The 27,977-nt window shown below is 43.6% G+C and overlaps 1 protein-coding gene across 1 annotated transcript in view; it reads left to right on the top strand.

Annotated features, from left to right (window-relative positions):
* epb41a (erythrocyte membrane protein band 4.1a) overlaps nt 1-27,977 on the top strand; it is a 116,325-nt gene that overhangs the window by 15,690 nt on the left and 72,658 nt on the right. The window contains exons 2-8 of the mRNA XM_056298962.1: nt 4,965-5,332; nt 8,753-9,016; nt 10,919-11,023; nt 24,384-24,426; nt 24,528-24,603; nt 24,854-25,072; nt 25,206-25,293. Coding sequence (XP_056154937.1) covers nt 4,973-5,332; nt 8,753-9,016; nt 10,919-11,023; nt 24,384-24,426; nt 24,528-24,603; nt 24,854-25,072; nt 25,206-25,293 — 1,155 coding nt within the window. The 5' untranslated portion in view covers nt 4,965-4,972. The remainder of the gene's footprint in view (nt 1-4,964; nt 5,333-8,752; nt 9,017-10,918; nt 11,024-24,383; nt 24,427-24,527; nt 24,604-24,853; nt 25,073-25,205; nt 25,294-27,977) is intronic.

The raw sequence follows: 27,977 nt of genomic DNA, 5'->3' as shown, positions 1-27,977 counted from the left end.
ACCATTGCTCTGTTTTCCCACCTGACATGGCCACTGCTTTATGTTTTCCCACTTGACATGACCATTGCTCTGTTTTCCCACCTGACATGACCATGTTCTGTTTTTCCACCTGACATGACCATTGCTCTGTTTTCCCACCTGACATGACCATTGCTCTGTTTTCCCACCTGACATGGCCATTGCTCTATGTTTTCCCACCTGACATGACCATTGTTCTGTTTTTCCACCTGACATGACCATTGCTCTGTTTTCCCACCTGACATGGCCATTGCTCTATGTTTTCCCACCTGACATGACCATTGTTCTGTTTCCCCACCTGACATGACCATTGCTCTATGTTTTCCCACCTGACATGACCATTGCTCTGTTTTCCCACCTGACATGGCCATTGCTCTATGTTTTCCCACCTGACATGGCCATTGCTCTGTTTTCCCACCTGACATGACCATTGCTCTGTTTTCCCACCTGACATGGCCATTGCTCTATGTTTTTCCACCTGACATGACCATTGCTCTGTTTTCCCACCTGACATGGCCATTGCTCTATGTTTTCCCACCTGACATGACCATTGCTCTGTTTTCCCACCTGACATGGCCATTGCTCTATGTTTTCCCACCTGACATGACCATTGTTCTGTTTCCCCACCTGACATGACCATTGCTCTATGTTTTCCCACCTGACATGGCCATTGTTCTGTTTTTCCACCTGACATGACCATTTCTCTATGTTTTCCCACCTGACATGACTATTTCTCTATGTTTTCCCACCTGACATGACCATTTCTCTATGTTTTCCCACCTGCCATGGCCATTTCTCTATGTTTTCCCACCTGACATGACCATTTCTCTATGTTTTCCCACCTGTCATGGCCATTGCTCTATGTCTTCCTACCTGACATGACCATTGCTCTGTTTTCCCACCTGACATGGCCACTGCTTTATGTTTTCCCACTTGACATGACCATTGCTCTGTTTTCCCACCTGACATGACCATGTTCTGTTTTTCCACCTGACATGACCATTGCTCTGTTTTCCCACCTGACATGACCATTGCTCTGTTTTCCCACCTGACATGGCCATTGCTCTATGTTTTCCCACCTGACATGACCATTGTTCTGTTTTTCCACCTGACATGACCATTGCTCTGTTTTCCCACCTGACATGGCCATTGCTCTATGTTTTCCCACCTGACATGACCATTGTTCTGTTTCCCCACCTGACATGACCATTGCTCTATGTTTTCCCACCTGACATGACCATTGCTCTGTTTTCCCACCTGACATGGCCATTGCTCTATGTTTTCCCACCTGACATGGCCATTGCTCTGTTTTCCCACCTGACATGACCATTGCTCTGTTTTCCCACCTGACATGGCCATTGCTCTATGTTTTTCCACCTGACATGACCATTGCTCTGTTTTCCCACCTGACATGGCCATTGCTCTATGTTTTCCCACCTGACATGACCATTGCTCTGTTTTCCCACCTGACATGGCCATTGCTCTATGTTTTCCCACCTGACATGACCATTGTTCTGTTTCCCCACCTGACATGACCATTGCTCTATGTTTTCCCACCTGACATGACCATTGCTCTGTTTTCCCACCTGACATGGCCATTGCTCTATGTTTTCCCACCTGACATGGCCATTGTTCTGTTTTTCCACCTGACATGACCATTGCTCTGTTTTCCCACCTGACATGGCCATTGCTCTATGTTTTCCCACCTGACATGACCATTGTTCTGTTTCCCCACCTGACATGACCATTGCTCTATGTTTTCCCACCTGACATGACCATTGCTCTGTTTTCCCACCTGACATGACCATTGCTAGAGGAAATGTTAAACTAATGTGATGATTCAGCTTCCCAGCCAATGTAGAGAGAGAGCGAGAGAGAGAGAGAGAGAGAGAGAGAGAGAGAGAGAGAGAGAGAGAGAGAGAGAGAGAGAGAGAGAGAGAGAGAGAGAGAGAGAGAGAGAGAGCAAGGGGGAGCGAGATAGAGAGATGAAGAGGATTTAATCTCGCTCTGCTTGCCCTCAACACTCCATTTCTGATCCATGGGCTCGCATGCATCTGGATGTTGTTGTTTTTGTTGTTATGTTGGTGCATGCTGCATGTTAGATGTAGATAAACAGACATGAAAATAAAACAGTCTGATTTATGTTTCTGTCAGTTAGGCAGTTAAATCTCCATTTCTCCTCTTTTTCTTGCTAAGCTATGTCTTCTCCCTGTTTTCCATCATTAATGCTCTTCTTTTGGTCACGTTTCCTCTCTTCTCTTACCCTACGTTTTCCTGTCAGACATGACCATTTCTCTATGTTTTCCCACCTGACATGACTATTTCTCTATGTTTTCCCACCTGACATGACCATTTCTCTATGTTTTCCCACCTGCCATGGCCATTTCTCTATGTTTTCCCACCCGACATGACCATTTCTCTATGTTTTCCCACCTGTCATGGCCATTGCTCTATGTCTTCCTACCTGACATGACCATTGCTCTGTTTTCCCACCTGACATGGCCACTGCTTTATGTTTTCCCACTTGACATGACCATTGCTCTGTTTTCCCACCTGACATGACCATGTTCTGTTTTTCCACCTGACATGACCATTGCTCTGTTTTCCCACCTGACATGACCATTGCTCTGTTTTCCCACCTGACATGGCCATTGCTCTATGTTTTCCCACCTGACATGACCATTGTTCTGTTTTTCCACCTGACATGACCATTGCTCTGTTTTCCCACCTGACATGGCCATTGCTCTATGTTTTCCCACCTGACATGACCATTGTTCTGTTTCCCCACCTGACATGACCATTGCTCTATGTTTTCCCACCTGACATGACCATTGCTCTGTTTTCCCACCTGACATGGCCATTGCTCTATGTTTTCCCACCTGACATGGCCATTGCTCTGTTTTCCCACCTGACATGACCATTGCTCTGTTTTCCCACCTGACATGGCTATTGCTCTGTGTTTTTCCACCTGACATGACCATTGCTCTGTTTTCCCACCTGACATGGCCATTGCTCTATGTTTTCCCACCTGACATGACCATTGCTCTGTTTTCCCACCTGACATGGCCATTGCTCTATGTTTTCCCACCTGACATGACCATTGTTCTGTTTCCCCACCTGACATGACCATTGCTCTATGTTTTCCCACCTGACATGACCATTGCTCTGTTTTCCCACCTGACATGGCCATTGCTCTATGTTTTCCCACCTGACATGACCATTGTTCTGTTTTTCCACCTGACATGACCATTGCTCTGTTTTCCCACCTGACATGGCCATTGCTCTATGTTTTCCCACCTGACATGACCATTGTTCTGTTTCCCCACCTGACATGACCATTGCTCTATGTTTTCCCACCTGACATGACCATTGCTCTGTTTTCCCACCTGACATGACCATTGCTAGAGGAAATGTTAAACTAATGTGATGATTCAGCTTCCCAGCCAATGTAGAGAGAGAGCGAGAGAGAGAGAGAGAGAGAGAGAGAGAGAGAGAGAGAGAGAGAGAGAGAGAGAGAGAGAGAGAGAGAGAGAGAGAGAGAGAGAGAGAGAGAGAGAGAGAGAGCAAGGGGGAGCGAGATAGAGAGATGAAGAGGATTTAATCTCGCTCTGCTTGCCCTCAACACTCCATTTCTGATCCATGGGCTCGCATGCATCTGGATGTTGTTGTTTTTGTTTTTAGGGTAAGGGGTGGGGGAATGTGGGTGTGCTAAGGGGGTTAGGGTAAGTGGGTGGGGTTAGGGGTTAGGGTAAGGGGTGGGGCAAGGGGGTGGGGTAAGGGGAACTGGATTTTATCAAATTTTTCTTTGGCTGCATTAGAAAAAAAATGCAAACAGAGCCATCCAAAGGATTTGAATCAAGTGCAACTGGACTTGGTATATATCCGTGAAGACGTTTCGCCTCTCATCCAAGAGGCTTCCTCAGTTTGGTCTAGTCAGAAAGGCTAGTCCAAGCTAGTCAGACTATCTTGGTCTAGTCAGAAAGGCCCGAACTGAGGAAGCTTCTTGAATGAGAGGCGAAACGTCTTCACAGATATATACTAAGTCCAGTTGCACTTGATTCAATTCCTTTGGATAACCATGACCTGGATGAATGAGAACATTCACAGACAAACAGAGCCATCATTCCAGACCAACTCCTTGAAGGTTGGGCATTTGTTTGGTAATTTAGTGGCCTCTCCTCCGTAATCAAGAGGCTACTGTATTTTACAGTCAGCCTATATACCCATCTTGTACCCATGTTGTACCCATGTTGCACCCATGTTGTACCCATGTTGAGTTACCAACATTGACTTGCACAACAAAAGGCAGGGCGTCATACAGCTGGCGTTAACAAGACCATTCCTGACTAGTAGCACTGGGGTGGGGGAGAGAGGGACAGTGGTGCCTGCAGGCCCCCACTTTACATTCCTGCTTCAGAGCATAACACCTTTTCTGCCCCGTGTGTGTGAAGTGCAGTGACTCTGTACACTTGTATGCCAAGTGACCTTTAACTGGGTGTATATGTGCGTCTGTGTGTAATAAGTGCTTATCATATTTCTTAGCACTAATAATGTGTGTTTGTCTACCACTGCTCTTACATGGCCAGCAGCTGTCTCAGTGACTTGAGCACTGTTGCTTTTTTCAGCCTTCATCATGCCTCGCTGTCTTCCTCACACCATGTACAACTGTTGAACCTTAGCAATAAAACTTGTTATGGGGACCTGTTTCCCAGTATGAGTAGGATCAGTTGGGGTCTGTGTGTGTGTGTGTGTGTGTGTGTGTGTGTGTGTGTGTGTGTGTGTGTGTGTGTGTGTGTGTGTGTGTGTGTGTGTGTGTGTGTTATAGAGCACCTGGTGATAAACACTGTGTCCCTGAGGAAATTTCAGGAAATCTGCTAAAGCAAATGCTCCTCTTTTCTTAACTAAGCTGATTTTATTTATTTTTCTATTTTAAACCACTTTAATAGTGTTTGCCATGACGACAGACGAGGCAGATAGTCAGCAGAAGAAGCCCAGCCAGCAGGAGGAGCAGGGTCAGGACCCCGGGCCCTCGGAGCCTCAGGACACGCTGCCTGCAGTGCACCACAGTCCTGGTTCGCCCTCGCCCGAGGAAGAGACGCTGAAACCTCGGATGCGCACATCAGCTGGCCGTGGTCTCTCGCGTCTTTTCTCCTCCTTCCTGAAGAGGCGCTCGCAGTGCAACGAGGAGGAAGGGGAAAAGGGGGAGAAGGGAGGAGAGGAGCCCAAGGCTCCCATTGCTGACCCTGAACCAGAGCTGAAGATCGAGGGAGACGTTGCACTTGACCAGCACTCTGTCAGCAGCACTGAGGCACAGGTAAAGCACCACGATATGTACCCACTTTACTTCTCACAATCATGTTCTGCAGTCTCAGGATGATATAACAGGCATTAAAGCTGCCTGTCAGCACATGGCCAACACCTTTGGTTCTTCTGTACATTTAAGTATTCTTTAAAGATGCTTAGGAAACCATATACTTGTCTGAAGATGTTGTTTCTGAGAATCTTATGTGTGATATCGATGGGAAGTTATTATTCATGTTACAAACCCCAATTCCAATGAAGTTGGGATGTTGTGTAAAACGCAAATAAAAACAGAATACAATGATTTGCAAATCCTTTTCCACCTATATTCAATTGAATACATTACCAAGACAAGATATTTAATGTTCAAACTGATAAACTTTATTGTTTTCTTGCAAATATTCACTCATTTTGAATGTGACGCCTGCAACACGTTCCAAAGAAGCTGGGACAGGGGCATGTTCACCACTGTGTTACACCACCTTTCCTTTTAACAACATTCAATAAGCGTTTGGGAACTGAGGACACTACTTGTTGAAGCTTTGTAGGTGGAATTCTTTCCCATCCTTGCTTGATGTACGACTTCAGTTGCTCAACAGTCCGGGGTCTCCGTTGTCGTATTGTGCGCTTCATAATGCGCCACACATTTTCAATGGGAGACAGGTCTGGACTGCAGGCAGGCCAGTCCAGTACCTGCACTCTTTTACTACGAAGCCCCGCTGTTGTAAAACGTGCAGAATGTGGCTTGGCATTGTCTTGCTGAAATAAGCAGGGACGTCCCTGAAAAAGACGTCGCTTGGATGGCAGCACATGTTGCTCCAAAACCTGTATGTACCTTCCAGCATTAATGGGGCCTTCACAGATGTGCAAGTTACCCATGATGCCATGGGCCCTAACACCCCCCCATACCGTTACAGATGCTGGCTTTTGGACTTAGCGCTGATAACAATCTGGATGGTCCTTTTCCTCTTTAGCCCAGAGGACATGACGTCCATGATTTCCAAAAACAATGTGAAATGTGGACTTGTCAGACCACAGCACACTTGTCCACTTTGCGTCAGTCCATCTCAGATGAGCTCGGGCCCAGAGAAGCCGGTGGCGTTTCTGGGTGGTGTTGATATCTGGCTTTGGCTTTGCATGGTAGTGTTTCAACTTGCACTTGTTGATGTAGCGACCAACTGTGTTAACTGACGATGGTTTTCCCAAGTGCTCCTGAGCCCACGTGGTCATATCCTTTACACAATGATGTCGGTTTTTAATGCAGTGCTGCCTGAGGGGTCGAAGGTCACGGGCATTCAATGCTGGTTTTGGGCCTTGCTGCTTACGTGCAGAGATTTCTCCGGATTCTCTGAGTCTTGTGATGATATTATGGACTGTAGATGATGACATCCCTAAATTCCTTGCAATTGTACGTTGAGAAACGTTGTTCTTAAGCTGTTGGACTATTTGCTCACACAGTTGTTCACAAAGTGGTGACCCTCGCCCCATCCTTGCTTGTGAACGACTGAGCCTTTTGGGGATGCTCCTTTTATACCCAATCATGACACTCACCTGTTCCCAGTTAACCTGTTCACCTGTGGAATGTTCCACACAGGTGTTTTTTTGAGCATTTCCCAACTTTCCCAGTCTTGTGTTGCCCCTGTCCCAGCTTCTTTGGAACGTGTTACAGGCATCAAATTCAAAATGAGTGAATATTTACAAAAAACAATAAAGTTTATCAGTTTGAACATTAAATATCTTGTCTTTGTAGTGTATTCAATTGAATATAGGTCGAAAAGGATTTGCAAATCATTGTATTGTTTTTATTCACGTTTTACATAACGTCCCCCAACTTCATTGGAATTGGAGTTTGTATATTTTTATTACATGTCTTCCTATTATAATTATTTGGAACATCCTAATTTTCCTCTGAGTTCTTGCATATGATACATAAAGTGATTTTAGATCGAAGTCTTTGCAGCATGGCTTGTTAGATCAGGAGACCAAAATTATAATCTACATTGAAATTGGATAGTCAAAACTTGATTCTTCAATGGTTCCTTAAGCTTTAAAACAAGTTTTCATGGTTAGTAATACCCCTGTTTAAGAGAGCTCTAGCAGTCTTTCTTGAATAGGGGTATCACTGTATTTATCCCTCTCTCTGTCTATCGCTTTGTGTCTCTCTATGTGACTGTCTTTATGCTTGCTCCTCTGAGGACATGCCAGTACAGTAGTGAAGTAGTCGCTCCTCTGAAGACATGCCAGTACAGTACTGATGTAGTCACTCCTCTGAAGACATGCCAGTACTGTAGTGAAGTAGTCGCTCCTCTGAAGACATGCCGGTACAGTAGTGATGCAGTCACTCCTCTGAAGACATGCCAGTTCAATAATATGTAGTCGCTCCTCTGAAGACATGCCAGTGCAGTGGTGAAGTAGTTGCTCCTCTGAAAACATGCCAGTTCAGTAATGATGTAGTCGCTCCTCTGAAGACATGCCAGTTCAGTTATGATGTAGTCGCTTCTCTGAGGACATGCCAGTACAGTAGTGAAGTAGTCGCACCTCTGAAGACATGCTGGTACAATAGTGATGCAGTCGCTTCTCTGAAGACATGCCAGTTCAGTAATGATGTAGTCACTCCTCTGAAGACATGCCAGTGCAGTGGTGAAGTAGTTGCTCCTCTGAAAACATGCCAGTTCAGTAATGATGTAGTCGCTCCTCTGAGGACATGCCAGTTCAGTAATGATGTAGTCGCTCCTCTGAGGACATGCCAGTACAGTAGTGAAGTAGTCACTCTTCTGAAGACATGCCAGTACAGTAGTGATTTAGTCGCTCCTCTGAAGACATGCCAGTACAGTAGTGAAGTAGTCGCTCCTATGAAGACATGCCATTACAGTAGTGAAGTAGTCACTCTTCTGAAGACATGCCAGTACAGTAGTGATGTAGCCACTCCTCTGAAGACATGCCAGTACAGTAGTGATGTAGTCGCTGCCCCTGGCTTCTTCCGCCATGCCTCTGCAGATCTAGATTTCTGTAGAACTAGACTCCTAAGAGCTCTAATTGTTTGTCTGTGGCTGGCTTCCTTTCCTTTTAACAGATATGTGGTTATTTCAAGGATCTCTCCTGCTTTAAGTAAAATTACTTTACTCACCTTCTGCTCTGCTGGGCTTTGAATTATTCACTGATGGCCTTTTTAGCTTGTGTGTAGAGTCAAGAGTTTAACTTGATGGCACGGCACACTTACAGGATGAGGTCGTTACTTGATTTTTAAACGACTCCTTACTTGTGTTGTACCATTCAGGATTTTGTTACTAGGTCTCTTTAATATTGTCATCAATAAAAGACAAATTTAAGCACAGCAAATCCCTACAGTATGGTGTCCTGCAAATGTGAAATACCACAATGTTATATTGTAATCTACTGCACATTACATCATTTCAGGTATTTTTTTTTTCAGCCTGTCAAGGTAGACCACAAAGAAGAGCCTCTCTCTGAGGACGAGGGTGGAAAGTACAAAGATAAAGACAAGGAGAAAGGAGAGGAAGGGGCCTCGGAGGAGAAAGAAAAGGAAAAATTTGATCCGGAAGGAGACGGTGAGAGAGAGAAAGAGGAGAAGACATCAGAGAAAGACACCAAACCTCCAAAAGCCCCTCGTCGACCCAAAATCATGCAAATCAAAGTCACACTCCTGGACGACACTCTGTACGAGTGTGAGCTGGATGTAAGAGCCAAACTAAGTCATTCCTTTCAACTTTACCTTATTTCACTTCATCCAATCCCAGTATGAAATGTAGACTAGGATTCTATTCAGCCCTCCTCAGCTGCATAACCAGCCCATTGGGGACAACACTGAAATTTGGGTGTTCCATCTGGGCCACTTGTCACTGTCAGCTACTGTACTTTATCACTGTCAGCTACTGTACTTTCTACTAGGTGATTCTACTAGGATGATTCACAAATCTCACGGTTCGATACGTCTCACGATTCAGGGCTTGTGATTTCGATTCAATGTGATACAGTGGATGCCTTGGTAAGCAAGAGACAAACCACCATTGCAGTTCTCTTTTTTTCATTTATTTAAAAAAAATTAGGCTCAACATTTTGGCATTACCAAGGCCCATATTCAATAATGTAATGCAGGTGCAAAAGTTCTAACAACATTTTGTGCCATCTTTTCTTGTTGTGTAGCTCAACTGCTTTACTTTAAAACTTTAAAAACTACTAGAACAACCAAGGCGGTCATTTTGACCGTTTTGGATTTTCAAAGTTTAATAACTGTAAAAAAAACAACAACAAAAAACAAACATAGAGAACTGCTGCTCCCTGAATACTCCTAAAATGATATTAAATGATATTAAAATTATATATCTGCATTAAAATGAATTTTAGATCAATTGCACAAAAAAGTTATAAAATCTACCTGAAACGACCATGAGCGGTGAAAATGACCGCGCTTAATTTGCACGTCATCGTGCGCGTCATGTCACTATTTATGACGTGTGCTGTCGCGTCATTTCCTTCACCACGTTCGGTTCTTTTTTTTTACATTTCACGTTTTGTAGGCCTTGTTACGTTTGTTAGATTGTGTTTTCCTTTTTTTCCCCGGTTATTATGTCCAACATGTCTGAGTACAGACGCCGTTACAGACGCACCAAGACTACCACCGAGGCGCTGCAGTATTTACAGGCGTTGGACACCGGCGATATTAAATTGTTTGAAAAATAGGCCCTGTGTGATGGTCTGGCGGCCTGTCCAGGGTGTCTCCCCGCCTGCCGCCCAGTGACTGCTGGGACAGGCTCCAGCATCCCCGCCACCCTGAGAGCAGGAGAAGTGGTTCGGAAAATGGATGGATGGATGAAAAATAGTAAGGATCACGGATGTGTAGACTCGCTAGTCCGCTGGCTAACGGGTTGGACATTTTAGTCGACTGCTTAACGTAGTCGCCCTGGTGCGGGAGACCCGGGTTCGCGTCCAGGCTGCGGCAGTTCCCGGCTGCTCCCTGAATTCGCTATAGTAGTGTAACGTGCATGGATAAGTAGACACGTTGGTCCTTGACTAACAGGTCGGACCCTTTAGTCGACTGGTTAACGTTCTCGCTTGCGGTGTGGAAGCCACCGGTTCGCATTCCGGCTGTGGCGACGGTCTCCTGGACTGTCTTCCGAATTCGCTACAGTATTATAGTTATTAAATTGTTAATTTTGATGTCAGTCGTTTCCTAACAGACGCAGTAACATACGTAATGCATTAATATCTCAACTGGGTATTTATCTTGACACAATCTAGAGTTTAAAACCGGCGGTCATTTTGGCCGTCCATGGTCGTTTTAGGGAGGTGTGAAATCCCGCTTGTTCTAGAGTTAATAAGACACGATCTCGCGAAATGGGGAGCATCTCGAACCGTGAAGACCGTATCGAAAGATTTGGAATTCGATCCAGTATCGCCCCACCCCTACTTCCTACCAGTTGTCCTGTGTTTTACCGTTATAAAACTGTTTGCAACAGTACAGGATGTCGTTTGTGTGTGTGTGTGTGTGTGTGTGTGTGTGTGTGTGTGTGTGTGTGTGTGTGTGTGTGTGTGTGTGTGTGTGTGTGTGTGTGTGTGTGTGTGTGTGTGTTTGCTGTAGAAACATGCCAAAGGCCAGGAGCTATTCGTTAAGGTTTGTGACCACCTCAACCTGCTAGAGAGGGACTACTATGGTCTTGCCATCTGGGAGACCCCCACCATGAAGGTGAGCTGTGCTAGCTACAGTAATGTACTGTTACTCTCATTAGCCATAATTAGTCTCTCTGCTTATTTGCACAGTGGATATAAAAAGTCTACACATCCGTGGAAGGGGTGGCACGTTTTTGTGATGTAAAAAAATTAAACCAAGATAAATCATGTCTGAATTTTTTCCACCCTTAATTTGAATTTGCAACCTATAAAAATAAAGTGAACAACAACAAGAGGGGCATCCAGGCAGTGTCTATTCTGTTTCCTACCAACATGGGGATCGCTGGTTCGAATTCTTGTGTTACCTCTGGCTTGGTCGGGCGTTCCTATAGACACAGTTGGCCGTGTCTGCGGGTGGGAAGCCGAATGTGGGTATGTGTCCTGGTCGCTGCACTAGCACCACCTCTGGTCGGTCGGGGCGCCTGTTCGGGGGGAGGGGGATCTGGGGGAATAGCATGATCCTCCCACGCACTACGTCCCCCTGGTGAAACTCCTCACCGTCAGGTGAAAAGAAGCAGCTGGTGACTCCATATGTATCGGAGGAGGCATGTGTTAGCCTGCAGCCCTCCCTGGATCAGCAGAGGGGGTGGAGCAGCGACTGGGACGGCTTGGAAGAGTAGGGTAATTGCCGGATACAATTGGGGAGAAAAAGGGGGTAAAATAGTACTTAGCATACACCTGCCATCAATTAAAGTGACTGTGATTAACCCCAAATAAAGTTCATCAGCTGTTCCTGTGGGATGCATCTTCTTGGATGCATCAACTGCAAAAGCCCTGGTCCACAAAGATCTTACAAAGATCTTACAAAGCATGAACGGGATGTCATTGTTTAAAGGTATCGATCAGTAGAGGGGTACAAAAGACTTTCCAAGGCATTAGATATACCATGGATCACTGTGAAGACCATCAAGTCAAGTCAAATCAAATCAATTTTATTTGAATATCCCAATAACACAATTTACAAGTGGGGAAAAAATATGGCACAATAGTGACATTACCAAGAACAAGACGTCCCTCCAAAACTGATGAGAAGACTGGTCAGGGAGGCTGCCAAGAGGTCTATGGCAACATTAAAGGAGCTGCAGTAATGTGACAATAATCATCTATATTCTTCGTATGTCTGGGCTATTGGGTTAGAGGACAGAAGCCTTTTCATGTGGGGAAACAAAAAAAAAAACATGCCTGAACTTGGCAAAAAGATATGTACATCCAGTTTCCCAAGTGATGAGACCAAGGTTGAACTTTGTGGCCACAATTCCAAAAAGGTATGTTTGGCACAAAAACAACACAGCACACCATCAAAAGAATGAGGGTGGAGCATGATGGTTGTACCATCCTGCTTTGGGGCTGCTTTTCTTCAGCTGTAGCTGGGGCTTTAGTCAAGGTGGAGGGAGTAATGAATAGCCCCAATTACCAGTTGATTTTGGTGGAAAACCTTCAGGCATCTTCTAGAAAGCTGAAGATGAATAGGAATTTCACCTCAGCATGGCAATGACCCAAACCTCACCTCACTTCACCTATCCCATAACCTCTCAAGAGGTCATTGGTACACTGCTGTTGAATCTGCAACCAGTCCTCGCCATCGCTGTCTGTCCTCACCTGCCCTCTGTAATCTGACAAAGTCAAGGCCTGTCCACTCTGTGATGTTACATAGCCATTGCTTCTTCTGTCTTCCTCGTCTTCGCCCGCCCATTACTGTGCCTTGCAGGATGGTCTTGGCAAGGCCGTAACTTCTCGAGATGTGACCATACCATTTCAGTTTTCCCTTCTTGACGATTGTAAACAAGTCTTCATGTGTTCCAATGGCTTGTGTAGTCCTTCTTCTCACCTCTTCATTCGTAACATGGTCTCTATATGAGAGGCCTAGGATCTTCCTGTAGTGCCTCATCTCCATTGCGCTTATTCTTCTTTGGAGATCTGCTGTGAGTGTCCAAGTTTCACATGTGTCTAAAAAGATGGAGATGACTAGTGAGCGCATCAATCTGACTTTAGACCCGGTACTAAAGTTGTTGTGTTTCCTGATTGGTTTTAACCTTGTGAGTGCTGCAGTCGCTTGTGCAATGGGGGAAATGACTTCCAGTTTGGACCCTTCATCTGTGACGATGGCCCCAAGATATTTGTATTTGTTGACTGTCGAGAAAGTCTGACCATTGACCTGAATGATACTGGTAATGGTATCATTAGTCATTAGTTTGGTTGTTTCGGCTCTGGTCGCTTTTAATGTCTTGTCAAGGTGTTCAACCAGGCTTGTCAGCGCTGGTTCATTACCGGTCAGGCCGTCAAGAGCTGACAAGCCTGGTTGAACACCTTGACGACCCAAAGCATATATCTAAATCAACAAAGGAATGGCATCAACAGAAGAAGACCAGCGTGTTCGAGTGGCCCAGCCCTGAATCCAGTTGAGGATCTGTGGGCTGTGCACAAGAGATGCCCTTGTGATTTGATGGATCCAGAAAGTTTTTGCAAGGAAGACTGGGAAGATAATGCCAAATCAAGATGTTCAAGCTGATAGACTCTTACCCAAAAAGACTGTGCAATATAATGAAAATGTGCTCCAATAAAGTAACGAACAAAATTAAAAGATAAAATAAATAAAGTAAAGTTGTGGTCGGGAACTGCACGGTCACTGACCGCAAATTCCTACAGCAGAAAGTGAAGACAACTGGAAAGATCATAGGAACTGCTCTCCTATCCATCCAGGCCATCTTTGATGCACGGTGCACCCAGAAGGCTCTCAGCATCGTGAAGAACCCCAACAACACTTCCCACATCCTCTCCACCCTCCTACCCTATGGCAGGAGGTGGAGGCAGCATCCGTGCTGCCTCCACCAGACTATGTAACAGTTTCATTCCTCTTAGACCTTCCATAAAATTACTTTTTGACCTTCTCAGTCAATGTCCGTGTCAGGTGTGCTTGTGATGTGTAGGTCTGTGAAGTAATTCTTGTTTTTAATGCACTTTTTGTTTTTAATATTTATTGTGTGTTATTTGTTTTTATGTGGCACTGAGGTCCTTGTGAGATGTAATCTCATTCCCTGTATGAATGAGACATGCATATGAGGCAATGACACATAAAAGCAGTTTAAGTCTAAGTCTAAGTCTAAGTAATAGTTTAGGTGTGTGCACACTTATGCATCCAGGTTATTGTAAGTGTTTTATTTTTATCTATTTTTACGAAAAGTTTTCAGTTTGAATTTCATGTTAAAGGTGGACTGTTCTGCCTGCGCAGTGTTTATTTTGATGTAATACCACTTCAACCACTGGGTGGCTGCATGCTATTGTTTTGATGTGATTTAGCGCCACCGGCAGAAGAAGAAGAAGAATGAAACAGGAAGTGTAGTTACAGTAAAGAAAGTAGAAAAAGTTGTTGCATGTCTCAATCTTCGCTCATCATTCTGTTTAATGCCATCAGAAAGCAATGACTGTAAGTCTAAATAATAGTGTACATCTTTGGTAACGTTTGTAGGTGTATATTGTGTAGTTTGAATATTTCATAGGGTAGTTTTGTTAGCTTAGGAAAAAACGGGATCTATAAGCTAAGCTGTATTGTGTGCTAGCTATTCATTTGGATGTGTTAGCTACATTATTGAGTTGCATTGTGTTAGCAATACTGGTTATTACTATGATAGTTTTGCGTTAGCTACAGATATTAGGTAAATATATGTAGGAATAGATGTTTTAGCTAGTTAGCCATAGAGATTTTATACAGTCTTACTGTAATTCAGGTTACTTTTGATAGATAACGGTATATCTATATGCATATATTTTACACCTATGTATATTTTTATATTTAGCGTAGGTGCTCAAAATTGTATTTTATTTTCTTCTCTACAGTTTCACTCGTCGTCGTCGTCGTCGTCGTCGTCGTCATCGTCGTTTCACTATAGCTAATGGCAAGACGTCATTAAATTCCCCTGACTTCGAGTTTGGCTTGCTGTTCATCTTTGTTCCAACACTTCTGGGAAGTTTACAACATTGAGGGAGCAGTACATGGACAACTGGCAGGATTTATCTTGGTTTCATTTTTTTTACAACACAAAACCTGCTGCCATTTTAAAAAGGGGTGTGTAGACTTTTTATATCCACTGTATCTCACCAACTGCTTCATTACTGTAATTACGGTACCGATATAGGCATATTTTGCTAACATGCGTTATAGATACGTATGTTAGTAAAATAAAACAACACAGCACCATGTTACACACGATAGGCCCAATTTATTAAGCACTTAGTAAAAACGAGTATATGTTTTCTGCTACACATAATCACAGTAATCTTTTACAAAACATTCAGGAGCATGGATTTTATTTGAATAATTATATGCTCATGAATACCAATCCTTTCTACCTAGAACGTGTTGGCATGTAGTCTTGGGTAACCATAAGTAACACCCATAAATTCAGATATAAGTAACAGCCAAACATTCCCATATAAGTAACAGCCATACATTCCCATGTCAGTAACAGATATAAATTCCCATATAAGTAATACCCACACAGTCCCATGTAAGTAACATCTATATATTCCTATATAAGTAACACCCATACATTCCAATATAAATGTATCACACATACAATCCCATATAAGTAACACCCATACATTCCCATATAAGTAACACCCATACATTCCCATGTAAGTAACACTCATACATTCCCATATAAGTAACACACATACATTCACATATAAATAACACCCATACATTCCCATATGAGTAACAGCCATGCATTCCCATGTAAGTAACACACATACATTCCCATATAAATAACACCCATACATTCCCATGTAAGTAACACCCATGCATTCCCCATGTAAGTAAGACCCATACATTCCCATATAAGTAACACCCATACATTCCCCATGTAAGTAACAGATATACATTCCCATATAAGTAATACCCACACAGTACCATGTAAGTAACATCTATACATTCCCATATAAGTAACACCCATACATTCCAATACAAATAACACCCATAACATCCCATATCAGTAACCGCCATACATTCCTATATAAGTAACACCCATACATTCCGATATAAATGTAACACCCATACATTCCCATAACAGCAACACCCATATATTCCCATATAAGTGTAACACCCATACAATCCCAAATAAGTAACACCCATGCATTCCCATATAAGTAACAGCCATACTTTCCCATATAAGTAACACCCATATATTCACATATAAGTGACACACGTACATTCCCATATAAGTAACACCCATACATTCCCATATGTAAGTAACACTCATACATTCCCATATAAGTAACACCCATACATTCCAATATATATAACACCCATACATTCCAACGTAAATAACACCCATAGATTCCCATATAAGTAACACCCATACATTCCCATACAAATAACATCCATAACATCCCATATCAGTAACCGCCATACATTCCTATATAAGTAACACCCATCCATTCTGATATAAATGTAACACCCATACAATCCCATATAAGTAACATCCATACATTCCCATATAAGTAACAACCATACATTCCCATGTAAGTAACAGCCATACATTCCCATGTAAGTAACACCCATACATTCCCATATAAATAACAGCCATACATTCCCATATAAGTAACAGCCATGCATTCCCATGTAAGTAACACCCATACATTCCCATATAAGTAACAGCCATACAATCCCATATAAGTAAAACACATGCATTTCCCAAGTAAATAACACCCGTACATTCCCATATAAGTAACAGCCATGCATCCCCATGTAAGTAACACATACATTACCATATAAGTAACAGCCACACATTCCCATATAAGTAACACCCATGCATTCCTCATGTAAGTAAGACCCATACATCCCCATACAAATAACACCCATAACATCCCATATCAGTAACCGCCATACATTCCCATGTAAGTAACACCCATACATTCCGATATAACACCCATACAATCCAATATAAGTAACACCCATACATTCCCATATAAGTAAGAGCCATACATTCCCATGTAAGTGACACCCATACATTCCCATATAAGTAACACCCATACATTCCCATATAAGTAACACCCATACATTCCCATATATATAACACCCATGCATTCACCATGTAAGTAACAGACATACATTCCTATGTAAGTAATACTCATACATTCCCACGTAAGTAACACCCATACATTACCACGTAAGTAACACCCATACATTCCCATGTAAGTAACACCCATACATTCCCATATAAGTAACACCCATACATTCCTATGTAAGTAACACCCATACATTCCCATATAATTTACTGCCATACATTCCCATATAAGTAACACCCATACATTCCCATATAAGTAACAGCCATGCATTCACATTTATGTAACACCCATACATTCCCATATAATTAACAGCCATACATTCCCATATAAGTAACACCCATACATTCCTATGTAAATAACATCCATTTATTCCCATATAAGTAACAGCCATTTATTTACCATATAAGTAACACACATGCATTCCACATGTGAGTAACACCCATACATTCCCATATAAGTAACACTCAAACATTCCCACGTAAGTAACAGCAATACATTCCCATATAAGTAACACCCATACATTCCCATATAAGTAACAGCCATGCATTCACATTTATGTAACACCCATACATTCCCATATAAGTAACAGCCATATATTCCCATATCAGTAACAGCCATACATTCCCATATAAGTAACATCCATGCATTCCCTATGTAAGTAACACCCATACATTCCCATAACAGCAACACCCATACATTCCCATATATGTGTAACACCCATACAATCCCATATAAGTAACACACATACATTCCCATAAAAGTAACACCCATACATTCCCATATGTAAGTAACAGTCATACATTCCCATATAATAACACCCATACATTCCAATATAAATAACACCCATACATTCCCATGTAACACCCATACATTCCCATGTAAGTAACAGCCATACATTCCCATATAAGTTACACCCACACAGTCCCATGTAAGTAACACTCATACATTTCAACGTAAATAACACCCATACATTCCCATATAAGTAACACCCATACATTCTCATACAAATAACACCCATAACATACCATATCAGTAACCGCCATACATCCCTATATAAGTAACACCCATACATTCCGATATAAATGTAACACTCATACAATCCCATATAAGTAACATCCATACATTCCCTTATAAGTAACAGCCATACATTCCCATATAAGTAACACCCATACATTCCCATGTAAGTAACACCCATACCTTCCCATGTAAGTAACAGCCATGCATTCCCATATAAATTACACCCACACATTCCCATGTAAGTAACAGCCATACATTCCCATGTAATTAACACCCATAAATTCCCATAATTAGTAACAGACATACATTCCCATATACGTAGCATCCATGCATTCCAGATGTAAGTAGCATCCATTCATTCCCATATAATTAACAGCCATACTTTCCCATATAAGTAACACCCATACTTTCCCATACAAATAAACCTATACGTTCCTTAATAAGTAACAGCCATCCATTCCCATGTAAGTAACACCCATACATTCCCATATAAGTAACACCCATACATTCCCATACAAATAAAACCTATACATTCCTATATAAGTAACACCCATACATTCCCATAAAAATAACACCCATAAATTCCCATAATTAGTAACAGACATACATTCCCATATAAGTAGCATCCATGCATTCCACATGTAAGTAGCATCCATACATTCCCATATAATTAACAGCCATACTTTCCCATATAAGTAACACCCATACTTTCCCATAAAAATGAAACCTATACTTTCCTGTATAAGTAACACCCATACATTCCCATATAAGTAGCACCCATACATTCCTTTATAAGTAACAGCCATCCATTCCCATGTAAGTAACACCCATACATTCCCATATAAGTAACACCCATACATTCCCATACAAATAAAACCTATACATTCCTATATAAGTAACACCCATACATTCCCATGTAAGGGAAATAAGGACACCTACAGTTCTGATAGGAGAACGGAGTGGTGTCCTTAATAAACTGGGTAGATGGGGGTTATTTGGAGGTGGAGGTATAGGGCACCTCAGCCACAGCCAAGGCTCCCCAATGCAAAGACACGGACAGAGATTTTAATGAGGGTTCAGCTGCCCATTTATTTAAAACACAAATACAATAGGTTAAAAAACTGCCAGAGTAAGTAATGCCTAAATAAGTAAGAGTAAAAATAAAAACAGTATGAATAAATATAAAAACAAATATCAAACATTTGTAAAAGCTTTCAGAAAAACAAAAGTTTTAAGACGAGATGTAAAAGACGCTAGAGACTTGGTTTGTCTTAGCTCAACAGGAAGAGAGGTCCATAGTATGGGGGCTCTAAAAGCAAAAGCCCGATAACCTTTGTGACAAACCGAAACCTGGAAGAACTAGCAGGGCTCCATCTGTAGGTGTTAATGGTCGACGGGGTGTATACCAGGTCAATAAACCAGAAATGCATGTAGGAGAAAACCATTTAAAGCGTTAAAAGTGAGCAATACAATTTTAAAATCAGTACAACATATAACAGGAAGCCAGTGTAGGGAGGCCAGCACAGGAGTGATGTGGTCATGCTTCCTTGTCCTGGTAAATGTCCAATAAAAGTCTTTCAGTGGGAGAGAGCTATGCAGCTCTGCATCCCTGCCGCCTTGAGATCTGTCCCGAGGGGGTGCAGCCGTATTCTAACCTGTCTTAGCTAATTAGGCTAACTCAGAGACACCCTGCTCACCCCAACACCTTTGCCCCTTTTCCAGTCTGACAGTTTGTCCATATCTTGATTATTTGGCTGTCATGATACATTCTCATTTTCAAGAAGGAAATACTGAACCTTTGACAAGTCATGGACTATGAAACATCTGATTAAATTCAGGTATCCAGTTCAAACCCCAAGTAGTATAGCCCTACTTAACACATGAAATATCCTTATTTATGATGGAAAGCCTCCATTTAAACTCAAAAAACAAACTGATATAATCAACAGATTTACATGCCACCACTGGTGAAGTTAGTGACCAACAGATTTACATGTCACTACAGGTGAAGTTAATGGCCAACAGATTTACATGCTACCGCTGGTGAAGTTAATGACCAACAGATTTGCATGTCACTACAGGTGAAGTTAATGACAAACAGATTTACATGTCACTACAGGTGAAGTTAATGACCAACAGATTTACATGTAACTACAGGTGAAGTTAATGGCCATCAGATTTACATGTCACTACAGGTGAAGTTAATGGCCAACAGATTTACATGTCATTACAGGTGAGGTTAATGTCTGTGAATGTTCTCATTCATCCAGGTCATGGTTATCCAAAGGAATTGAATCAAGTGCAACTGGACTTGGTATATATCCATGAAGACGTTTCGCCTCTCATCCAAGAGGCTTCCTCAGTTCGTGCCTTTCTGACTAGACCAAGCTAGACTGACTGGCTGGTGATGAAACTCAGATATTTATCCTCTTTGGAGTCGTTATCAGAGCTAATGATGTCCATGGCTCTTTGTGTTCCGATGTTTAGCAACGCCCGTCATTATCAGAGGTATTGATATGCGTGGCTCTTTTCTGTTGCGATGTTTAGCCACGCCCATTGTTATCAGGGCTATTGATGTGTATGGCTCTTTGTGATCCGATGTTAAGCAGCGACGGTCGTTGGGGGTGTTAGTTTCGACTTCGTTGGTGCTCCATTCAGTGGTCATGAGTCGTTGGAGCCGTTAGTGACCAACTGTTGTTCTTGGAGGCTAAGCTTCTTGAGTCTCCTAGGTAGAGGACGGCATTGTAAGTGGGAGATAGGTGGTGTCGCAGACCTCCTCCTCTTTAGAGGTATGGTTTTTCCAGTTTCGCATAGATGGCTTCCTTGACCCCTCTTTCAAACCATCTATCTTCCCTGTCCAAAATGTGTACTTTGCTGTCCTCGAAGGAGTGTGTCTTCTCCTTTAGGTGTAGATAAACCCTCTGGAACACAAACTGGGTATCATCAGAACTCTGCAACACAGAGCGGACAATGCACCCAGCAGCACTCAGGCCCAACGGGAAGAACACAAACACCTGAGGGGAGCTTTAAAAACCTGCAGCTACCCCAGTTGGACCTTTGTGAAAACTGCAACACGTTCCAGAAAGACCAACCAGGTGAGCGATGAGGAGAAAAGGAACAGAAGGAATAACAGAGTCATGCCGTATGTTTCTGGGGTCTCCAAGAAACTTAGGAGAATTTTTAACAAACACCGCATCCCGGTATACTTCAAACCCAGCAGCACACTCCGACAAAGACTGGTTCATCCCAAAGACCATGTACCACACACCCAAAAAAGCAATCTGTTGTATGCTGTACAATACAATGAGGATTTCATTGACCTATACATAGGAGAAACCAAACAACCATTACACAAACGGATGGCCCAACACAGAAGGCCAAACTCCTCAGGACAAGACTTGGCAGTTTATCTACACCTGCATCCCAACCATGGAGGCTTTGGAAACTGTGAGGCAACGTTTGCTACGGCACGACACCCTCCACGATAGGACCAACCTCAGCCCAGACCTGATTTGCCAACTACTGGACCTTTGCCTGGACACTACATATTTCCAATTCAGGGGTCAGTTTTACAGACAGAAACACGGCTGTGCAATGGGCTCACCAGTATCTCCCATTGTGGCCAACTTATATATGGAAGAGGTAGACCACAGGGCCCTGAACTCCTTCAGAGGAACACCTCCGAGCCACTGGTTCAGATATGTGGACGACACATGGGTCAAATTCCAAACACAAGAGGTACATGCGTTTACCAAACACATCAACTCAGTGGACAAGAACATTAAGTTCACAAGGGAAGACGTAAAGAACAACAGTTTGCCCTTATTGGACTGTGACATCCACATTGGGGAAGACAGGAGCCTCCACATTGGGGTTTACAGGAAACCTACTCACACAGACCAATATCTACCTTTCGACTTACACCACCCTCTGGAACACAAACTGAGTGTCATCAGAACTCTGCAACACAGAGCTGACAATGTGCACAGCAGCACTTAGGCCCAACGAGAAGAACACAAACACCTGAGGGGAGCTTTAAAAACCTGCGGCTACCCCAGTTGGACCTTTGTGAAAATTGTAACACGTTCCAGAAAGACCAACCGGGTGAGCAATGAGGAGAAAAGGAACAGAAGGAATAGCATAGTCATCCTGTATGTTTCTGGGGTCTCTGAGAAACTCAGGAGAATTTTCAACAAACACCACCTCCCGGTATACTTCAAACCCAGCAACACACTCCGACAAAGACTGGTTCATCCCAAAGACCGTGTACCACACACCCGGAAAAGCAATCTGGTGTATGCCGTACAATGCAATGAGGATTGCACTGACCTATACATAGGAGAAACCAAACAACCACTACACAAACAGATGGCCCAACACAGAAGGCCAAACTCCTCAGGACAAGACTCAGCAGTTTATCTAAACCTAAAGGAGAAGACACACTCCTTTGAGGACAGCAACGTACACATTTTGGACAGAGAAGATCGATGGTTTGAAAGAGGGGTGAAGGAAGCCATCTATGTGAAACTGCAAAACCATCCCTCAACAGAGGAGGTCTGTGACACCACCTATGTCCCACTTACAATGCCGTCCTTTCATCTCTACCCAGGAGACTCAAGAAGCTTAGCCTCCAAGAACAACAGCAGGTTACTAACGGCTCCAACGACTCTCATGACCACTGAATGGAGCACCAACGAAGTCGAAACTTAACACCCCCAGCGACTGTCGCTGCTTAACATCGGATCACAAAGAGCCATACACATCAATAGCTCTGATAACGACGGGCGTTGCTAAACATCGGGACACAAAGAGCCATGGACATCAATAGCTCTGATAACGACTCCAAAGAGGATAAATTCTGAGTCTCATCACCAGCCAGTCAGTCTAGCTTGGTCTAGTCAGAAAGGCACGAACTGATGAAGCCTCTTGGATGAGAGGCGAAACGTCTTCACGGATATATACCCAGTCCAGTTGCACTTGATTCAGTTCCTTTGGATAGGTGAAGTTAATGGCCAACAGATTTACATGTCACTACAGGTGAAGTTAATGGCCAACAGATTTACATTCCACTACAGGTGAAGTTAAAGACCAACAGATTTACATGTCATTACAGGTGAAGTTAATGGCCAACAGATTTACATTCCACTACAGGTGAAGTTAATGACCAACAGATTTACATGTCACTACAGGTGAAGTTAATGGCCAACAGATTTACATTCCACTACAGGTGAAGTTAATGACCAACAGATTTACATGTCATTACAGGTGAAGTTAATGGCCAACAGATTTACATTCCACTACAGGTGAAGTTAAAGACCAACAGATTTACATGTCATTACAGGTGAAGTTAATGACCAACAGATTTACATGTCACTACAGGTGAAGTTAATGGCCAACAGATTTACATGTCACTACAGGTGAAGTTACTGCGGGCTGAACAAACCGGACTCACAAAAACTAAACTAATGAGTACTGCACTTCTTTTATAAGTGTGATTTGTTGGGGGCGGGGGGCGGGGCTTAGCGGTCTATCCGTTGCATACCAACACAGGGATCGTCGGTTTGAATCCCCGTGTTACCTCCAGCTTGGTCGGGCGTCCCTACAGACACAATTGGCTGTGTCTGCGGGCGGGAAGCCGGATGTGGGTATGTGTCCTGGTCGTTGCACTAGCGCCTCCCCTGGTCGGTTGGGGCACCTGTTCGGGGGGGACGGGGAACTGGGGGGAATAGTGTGATCCTCCCACGCGCTATGTCCCCCTGGTGAAACTCCTCACTGTCAGGTGAAAAGAAGCGGCTGGTGACTCCACATGTGTGGGAGGAGACGTGGTAGTCTGCAGCCCTCCTGGATCAGCAGAGGGGGTGGAGCAGCGACCGGGACGGCTCGGGAGAGTGGAGTGATTGGCCAAGTACAATTGGGGATATAAGTGTGATTTGTGAAAAAAGTATTAATAAACTGCTGGTTAATGATGCCCAATGAGATTAGGAATTTAGAGGATTGAATATTCCTTTGAACACACACACACACACACACACACACACACACACACACACACACACACACACACACACACACACACACACACACCGAGCAAGTCAAACACGTGATGCAGTGATCAGTCCACGGGACAGGACAGGTCAGGTGTCGACCATACGAGCGAGACTATGCCATAGAACTTTACATTGTGCGTGTTCTTCTTCTTCATGTCAAGTGCAGCCTGCTCACAATAGATTGTGGCTTTGACAGGGAACACACAGCTCTCCAGTCTCACACTCATGTTCTCTCGTTTCACTCCTCAGATTTGGATGGACCTCACCAAGGAGATCCGTAGGCAGGTGCAAGGTGAGTCGGTCCCGCCACCCAAACCCATGTTCCACTCTGTTCTGTCTTGTGTGATGTTTAAAAATGAATTCTTTTTTGCATGTCTGTAATTGTTTTTCCAGGGACCAACTATAATTTCACATTTAATGTCAAATTCTATCCACCTGACCCAGCTCAGCTGTCTGAGGACATCACAAGGTACTGACCCGGTTCTGTTACATCTTTACCAGTAGCCACTGAAACAGTAAATCTCTGTGTCAGTACTGCGTACCACTTTAAAGGACATGTTTTTTTAAAATTAAATTTAAATTAATTTTAAACTAATTAAATGAATTAATTTAAATGTACATTTACATGAATTAATTTCTAATTAATTTTAAATTAAGGATTTTTTAAAGGAATGTTTTTTTCTTTGGGAAAATATTTTTCCCCCCTTTGTGTACGGCAGGTATTACCTGTGTCTTCAGCTGCGCAAAGACATCCTGATAGGCCGTTTGCCCTGCTCCTTTGTCACCTTGACCCTCCTGGGCTCCTACGCCTTACAGTCAGACCTGGGTGAGTATGACCCTGACGTGCATGGGACAGACTATGCAAAGGACCTGAAGCTGGCTCAGGGCCAGTCAAAGGAGCTGGAGGAGAAGATGATGGAGCTGCACCACACGTACAGGTGATAACTCTGGTTTTGTGTAGCAGAACTAGGGGGATTACACAGCAGGGGTCCCCCTGTACACTTTATCTTTGTGTGTCTGTTGCTCACCCACACAACACGCTTAGTTTCACACATGACATGATGCTTGCAGGTCGATGAGCCCGGCCCAGGCAGACATGATGTTCCTGGAGAATGCCAAAAAGCTTTCCATGTACGGAGTGGACCTACACCAGGCCAAGGTAAGCCCACAAGCCAGACCCAGTCCCAACGGCATGGTGGCCTGGCAGCTCTGGCAGTGTGGCGAGTGTTAGCAGTGGCGTGATTGATGATGATAGATTTACAAATAGACTTGCTAAATCGTACCAGCCTTCTTTTATAATGTGTCTCGAGGGTGTACCCCCTGTGCTGTTTCCCCTCCTTCTTATATAATGTGTCTTGAGGGTGTACCCCCTGTGTTGTTTCCCCTCCTTCTTTTATAATGTGTCTTGAGGGTGTACCCCCTGTGCTGTTTCCCCTCCTTCTTATATAATGTGTCTTGAGGGTGTACCCCCTGTGTTGTTTCCCCTCCTTCTTTTATAATGTGTCTTGAGGGTGTACCCCCTGTGCTGTTTCCCCTCCTTCTTATATAATGTGTCTTGAGGGTGTACCCTCTGTGTTGTTTCCCCTCCTTCTTTTATAATGTGTCTTGAGGGTGTACCCCCTGTGTTGTTTCCCCTGTGTCTTGAGGGTGTACCCCCTGTGCTGTTTCCCCTCCTTCTTTTATAATGTGTCTTGAGGGTGTACCCCCTGTGCTGTTTCCCCTCCTTCTTATATAATGTGTCTTGAGGGTGTACCCCCTGTGTTGTTTCCCCTCCTTCTTTTATAATGTGTCTTGAGGGTGTACCCCCTGTGTTGTTTCCCCTGTGTCTTGAGGGTGTACCCCCTGTGCTGTTTCCCCTCCTTCTTTTATAATGTATCTTGAGGACGTACCCCCTGTGTTGTTTCCCCTCCTTCTTTTATAATGTGTCTTGAGGGTGTACCCCCTGTGTTGTTTCCCCTCCTTCTTTTATAATGTGTCTAGAGGGTGTACCCCCTTGTGTTGTTTCCCCTCCTTCTTTTATAATGTGTCTTGAGGGTGTACCCCCTTGTGTTGTTTCCCCTCCTTTTATAATGTGTCTTGAGATTGTACCCCCTGTGTTGTTTCCCCTCCTTCTTTTATAATGTGTCTTGAGGGTGTACCCCCTGTGTTGTTTCCCCTGTGTCTTGAGGGTGTACCCCCTGTGTTGTTTCTCCTCCTTCTTTTATAATGTGTCTTGAGGGTGTACCCCCTTGTGTTGTTTCCCCTCCTTTTATAATGTGTCTTGAGGGTGTACCCCCTGTGTTGTTTCCCCTCCTTCTTTTATAATGTATCTTGAGGACGTACCCCCTGTGTTGTTTCCCCTCCTTCTTTTATAATGTGTCTTGAGGGTGTACCCCCTGTGCTGTTTCCCCTCCTTCTTATATAATGTGTCTTGAGGGTGTACCCCCTGTGTTGTTTCCCCTCCTTCTTTTATAGTGTATCTTGAGGACGTACCCCCTGTGTTGTTTCCCCTCCTTCTTTTATAATGTGTCTTGAGGGTGTACCCCCTGTGCTGTTTCCCCTCCTTCTTATATAATGTGTCTTGAGGGTGTACCCCCTGTGTTGTTTCCCCTCCTTCTTTTATAATGTATCTTGAGGACGTACCCCCTGTGTTGTTTCCCCTCCTTCTTTTATAATGTGTCTTGAGGGTGTACCCCCTGTGTTGTTTCCCCTCCTTTTATAATCTGTCTTGAGGGCGTACCTGCTGTGTTGTTTCCCTTCCTACAAGCAGCTCTGATGTACTGACAACATCTCACCTAGTGGCTAAATATGTAATTCATCTTTTCATATGTAATATACAAATGCATTTATTGCTCAAATCACCTCCTTCTTTTTTTAATTGTGATAGTCCGTCGCTGAACATTGTATGAACCAGGGAGTCCACAGACTCTACTGATGAGCTGTATGGCCGTTTTTGTTTCACCTGGAATTATAGGAATTGGGGAGCAAAATTGGTATGTTGTTTCAGCGTTGTAGGTAAGAAGTGAAATGCTTGAATCTGATGGGCTATTGCCAGGCAATATGCTGCCCCATCACCCAAAATATGCTGCCCCTATCACTCAAAATATGCTTCCCCATCACCCAAAATATAATGCCCCCATCACCCAAAAGTTCAGCATTTCTGAACTTTCTAGAGGTCACCACCCCTACCATAACGCCGAATCGCTCTGTCTCCCATGTCGCTAGGTTTCATAGAAATTAAGTTAAATTTGACAGTGGCAGGGGTGTCCGGGTAGCGTAGCGGTCTATTCCGTTGCCTACCAATACGGATCACCGGTTCAAATCCGTGTGTTGCCTCCGGCTTGTTTGGGTGTCTCTATACTTGGCCGAGTCTGCGGATGGGAAGCCGGATGTGGGTATGTGTCCTGGTCGCTGCACTAACGCCCCCGAGGAGCGCCTCTTCGGGGGGATAACGTGATCCTCTTGCTTTGTCTCCAAACCGTCCAACCTGTGTTGTTCCTCTTAATAAACTTGTTCCTAATCCTGTCCTTCTTTGACACTCCCAGTGAATATCTTCAACATCTTCAACTCTGCCACCTCCAGCTCCACCCCCTGTTTTTTCATCAGTGCCAATGTCTCCAAACCATATAACATAGCTGGTCTCAGTACTATCTTGTAAACCTTCCCTTTACCTCCTGCTGGTACCCTTCTGTCACAAATTACCCCTGACACTCTTCTCTGCCCTCTCTTCTGCACCTCTCTTCTGCACTCCGCTTTACTTTAAACGGTTGACCCCAAGTATTTACACTCATAAGCCTTCATCAACTCTACTCCTTTCATCCTCACCATTCCACTGTCCTCCCTCTCATTCACGCATAGGTATTC

The sequence above is a fragment of the Lampris incognitus genome, chromosome 18 (genome assembly GCF_029633865.1).
Source record: "Lampris incognitus isolate fLamInc1 chromosome 18, fLamInc1.hap2, whole genome shotgun sequence".
Classification (NCBI taxonomy): domain Eukaryota; kingdom Metazoa; phylum Chordata; class Actinopteri; order Lampriformes; family Lampridae; genus Lampris; species Lampris incognitus.
This window is presented reverse-complemented; position numbering and strand designations above follow the sequence as displayed.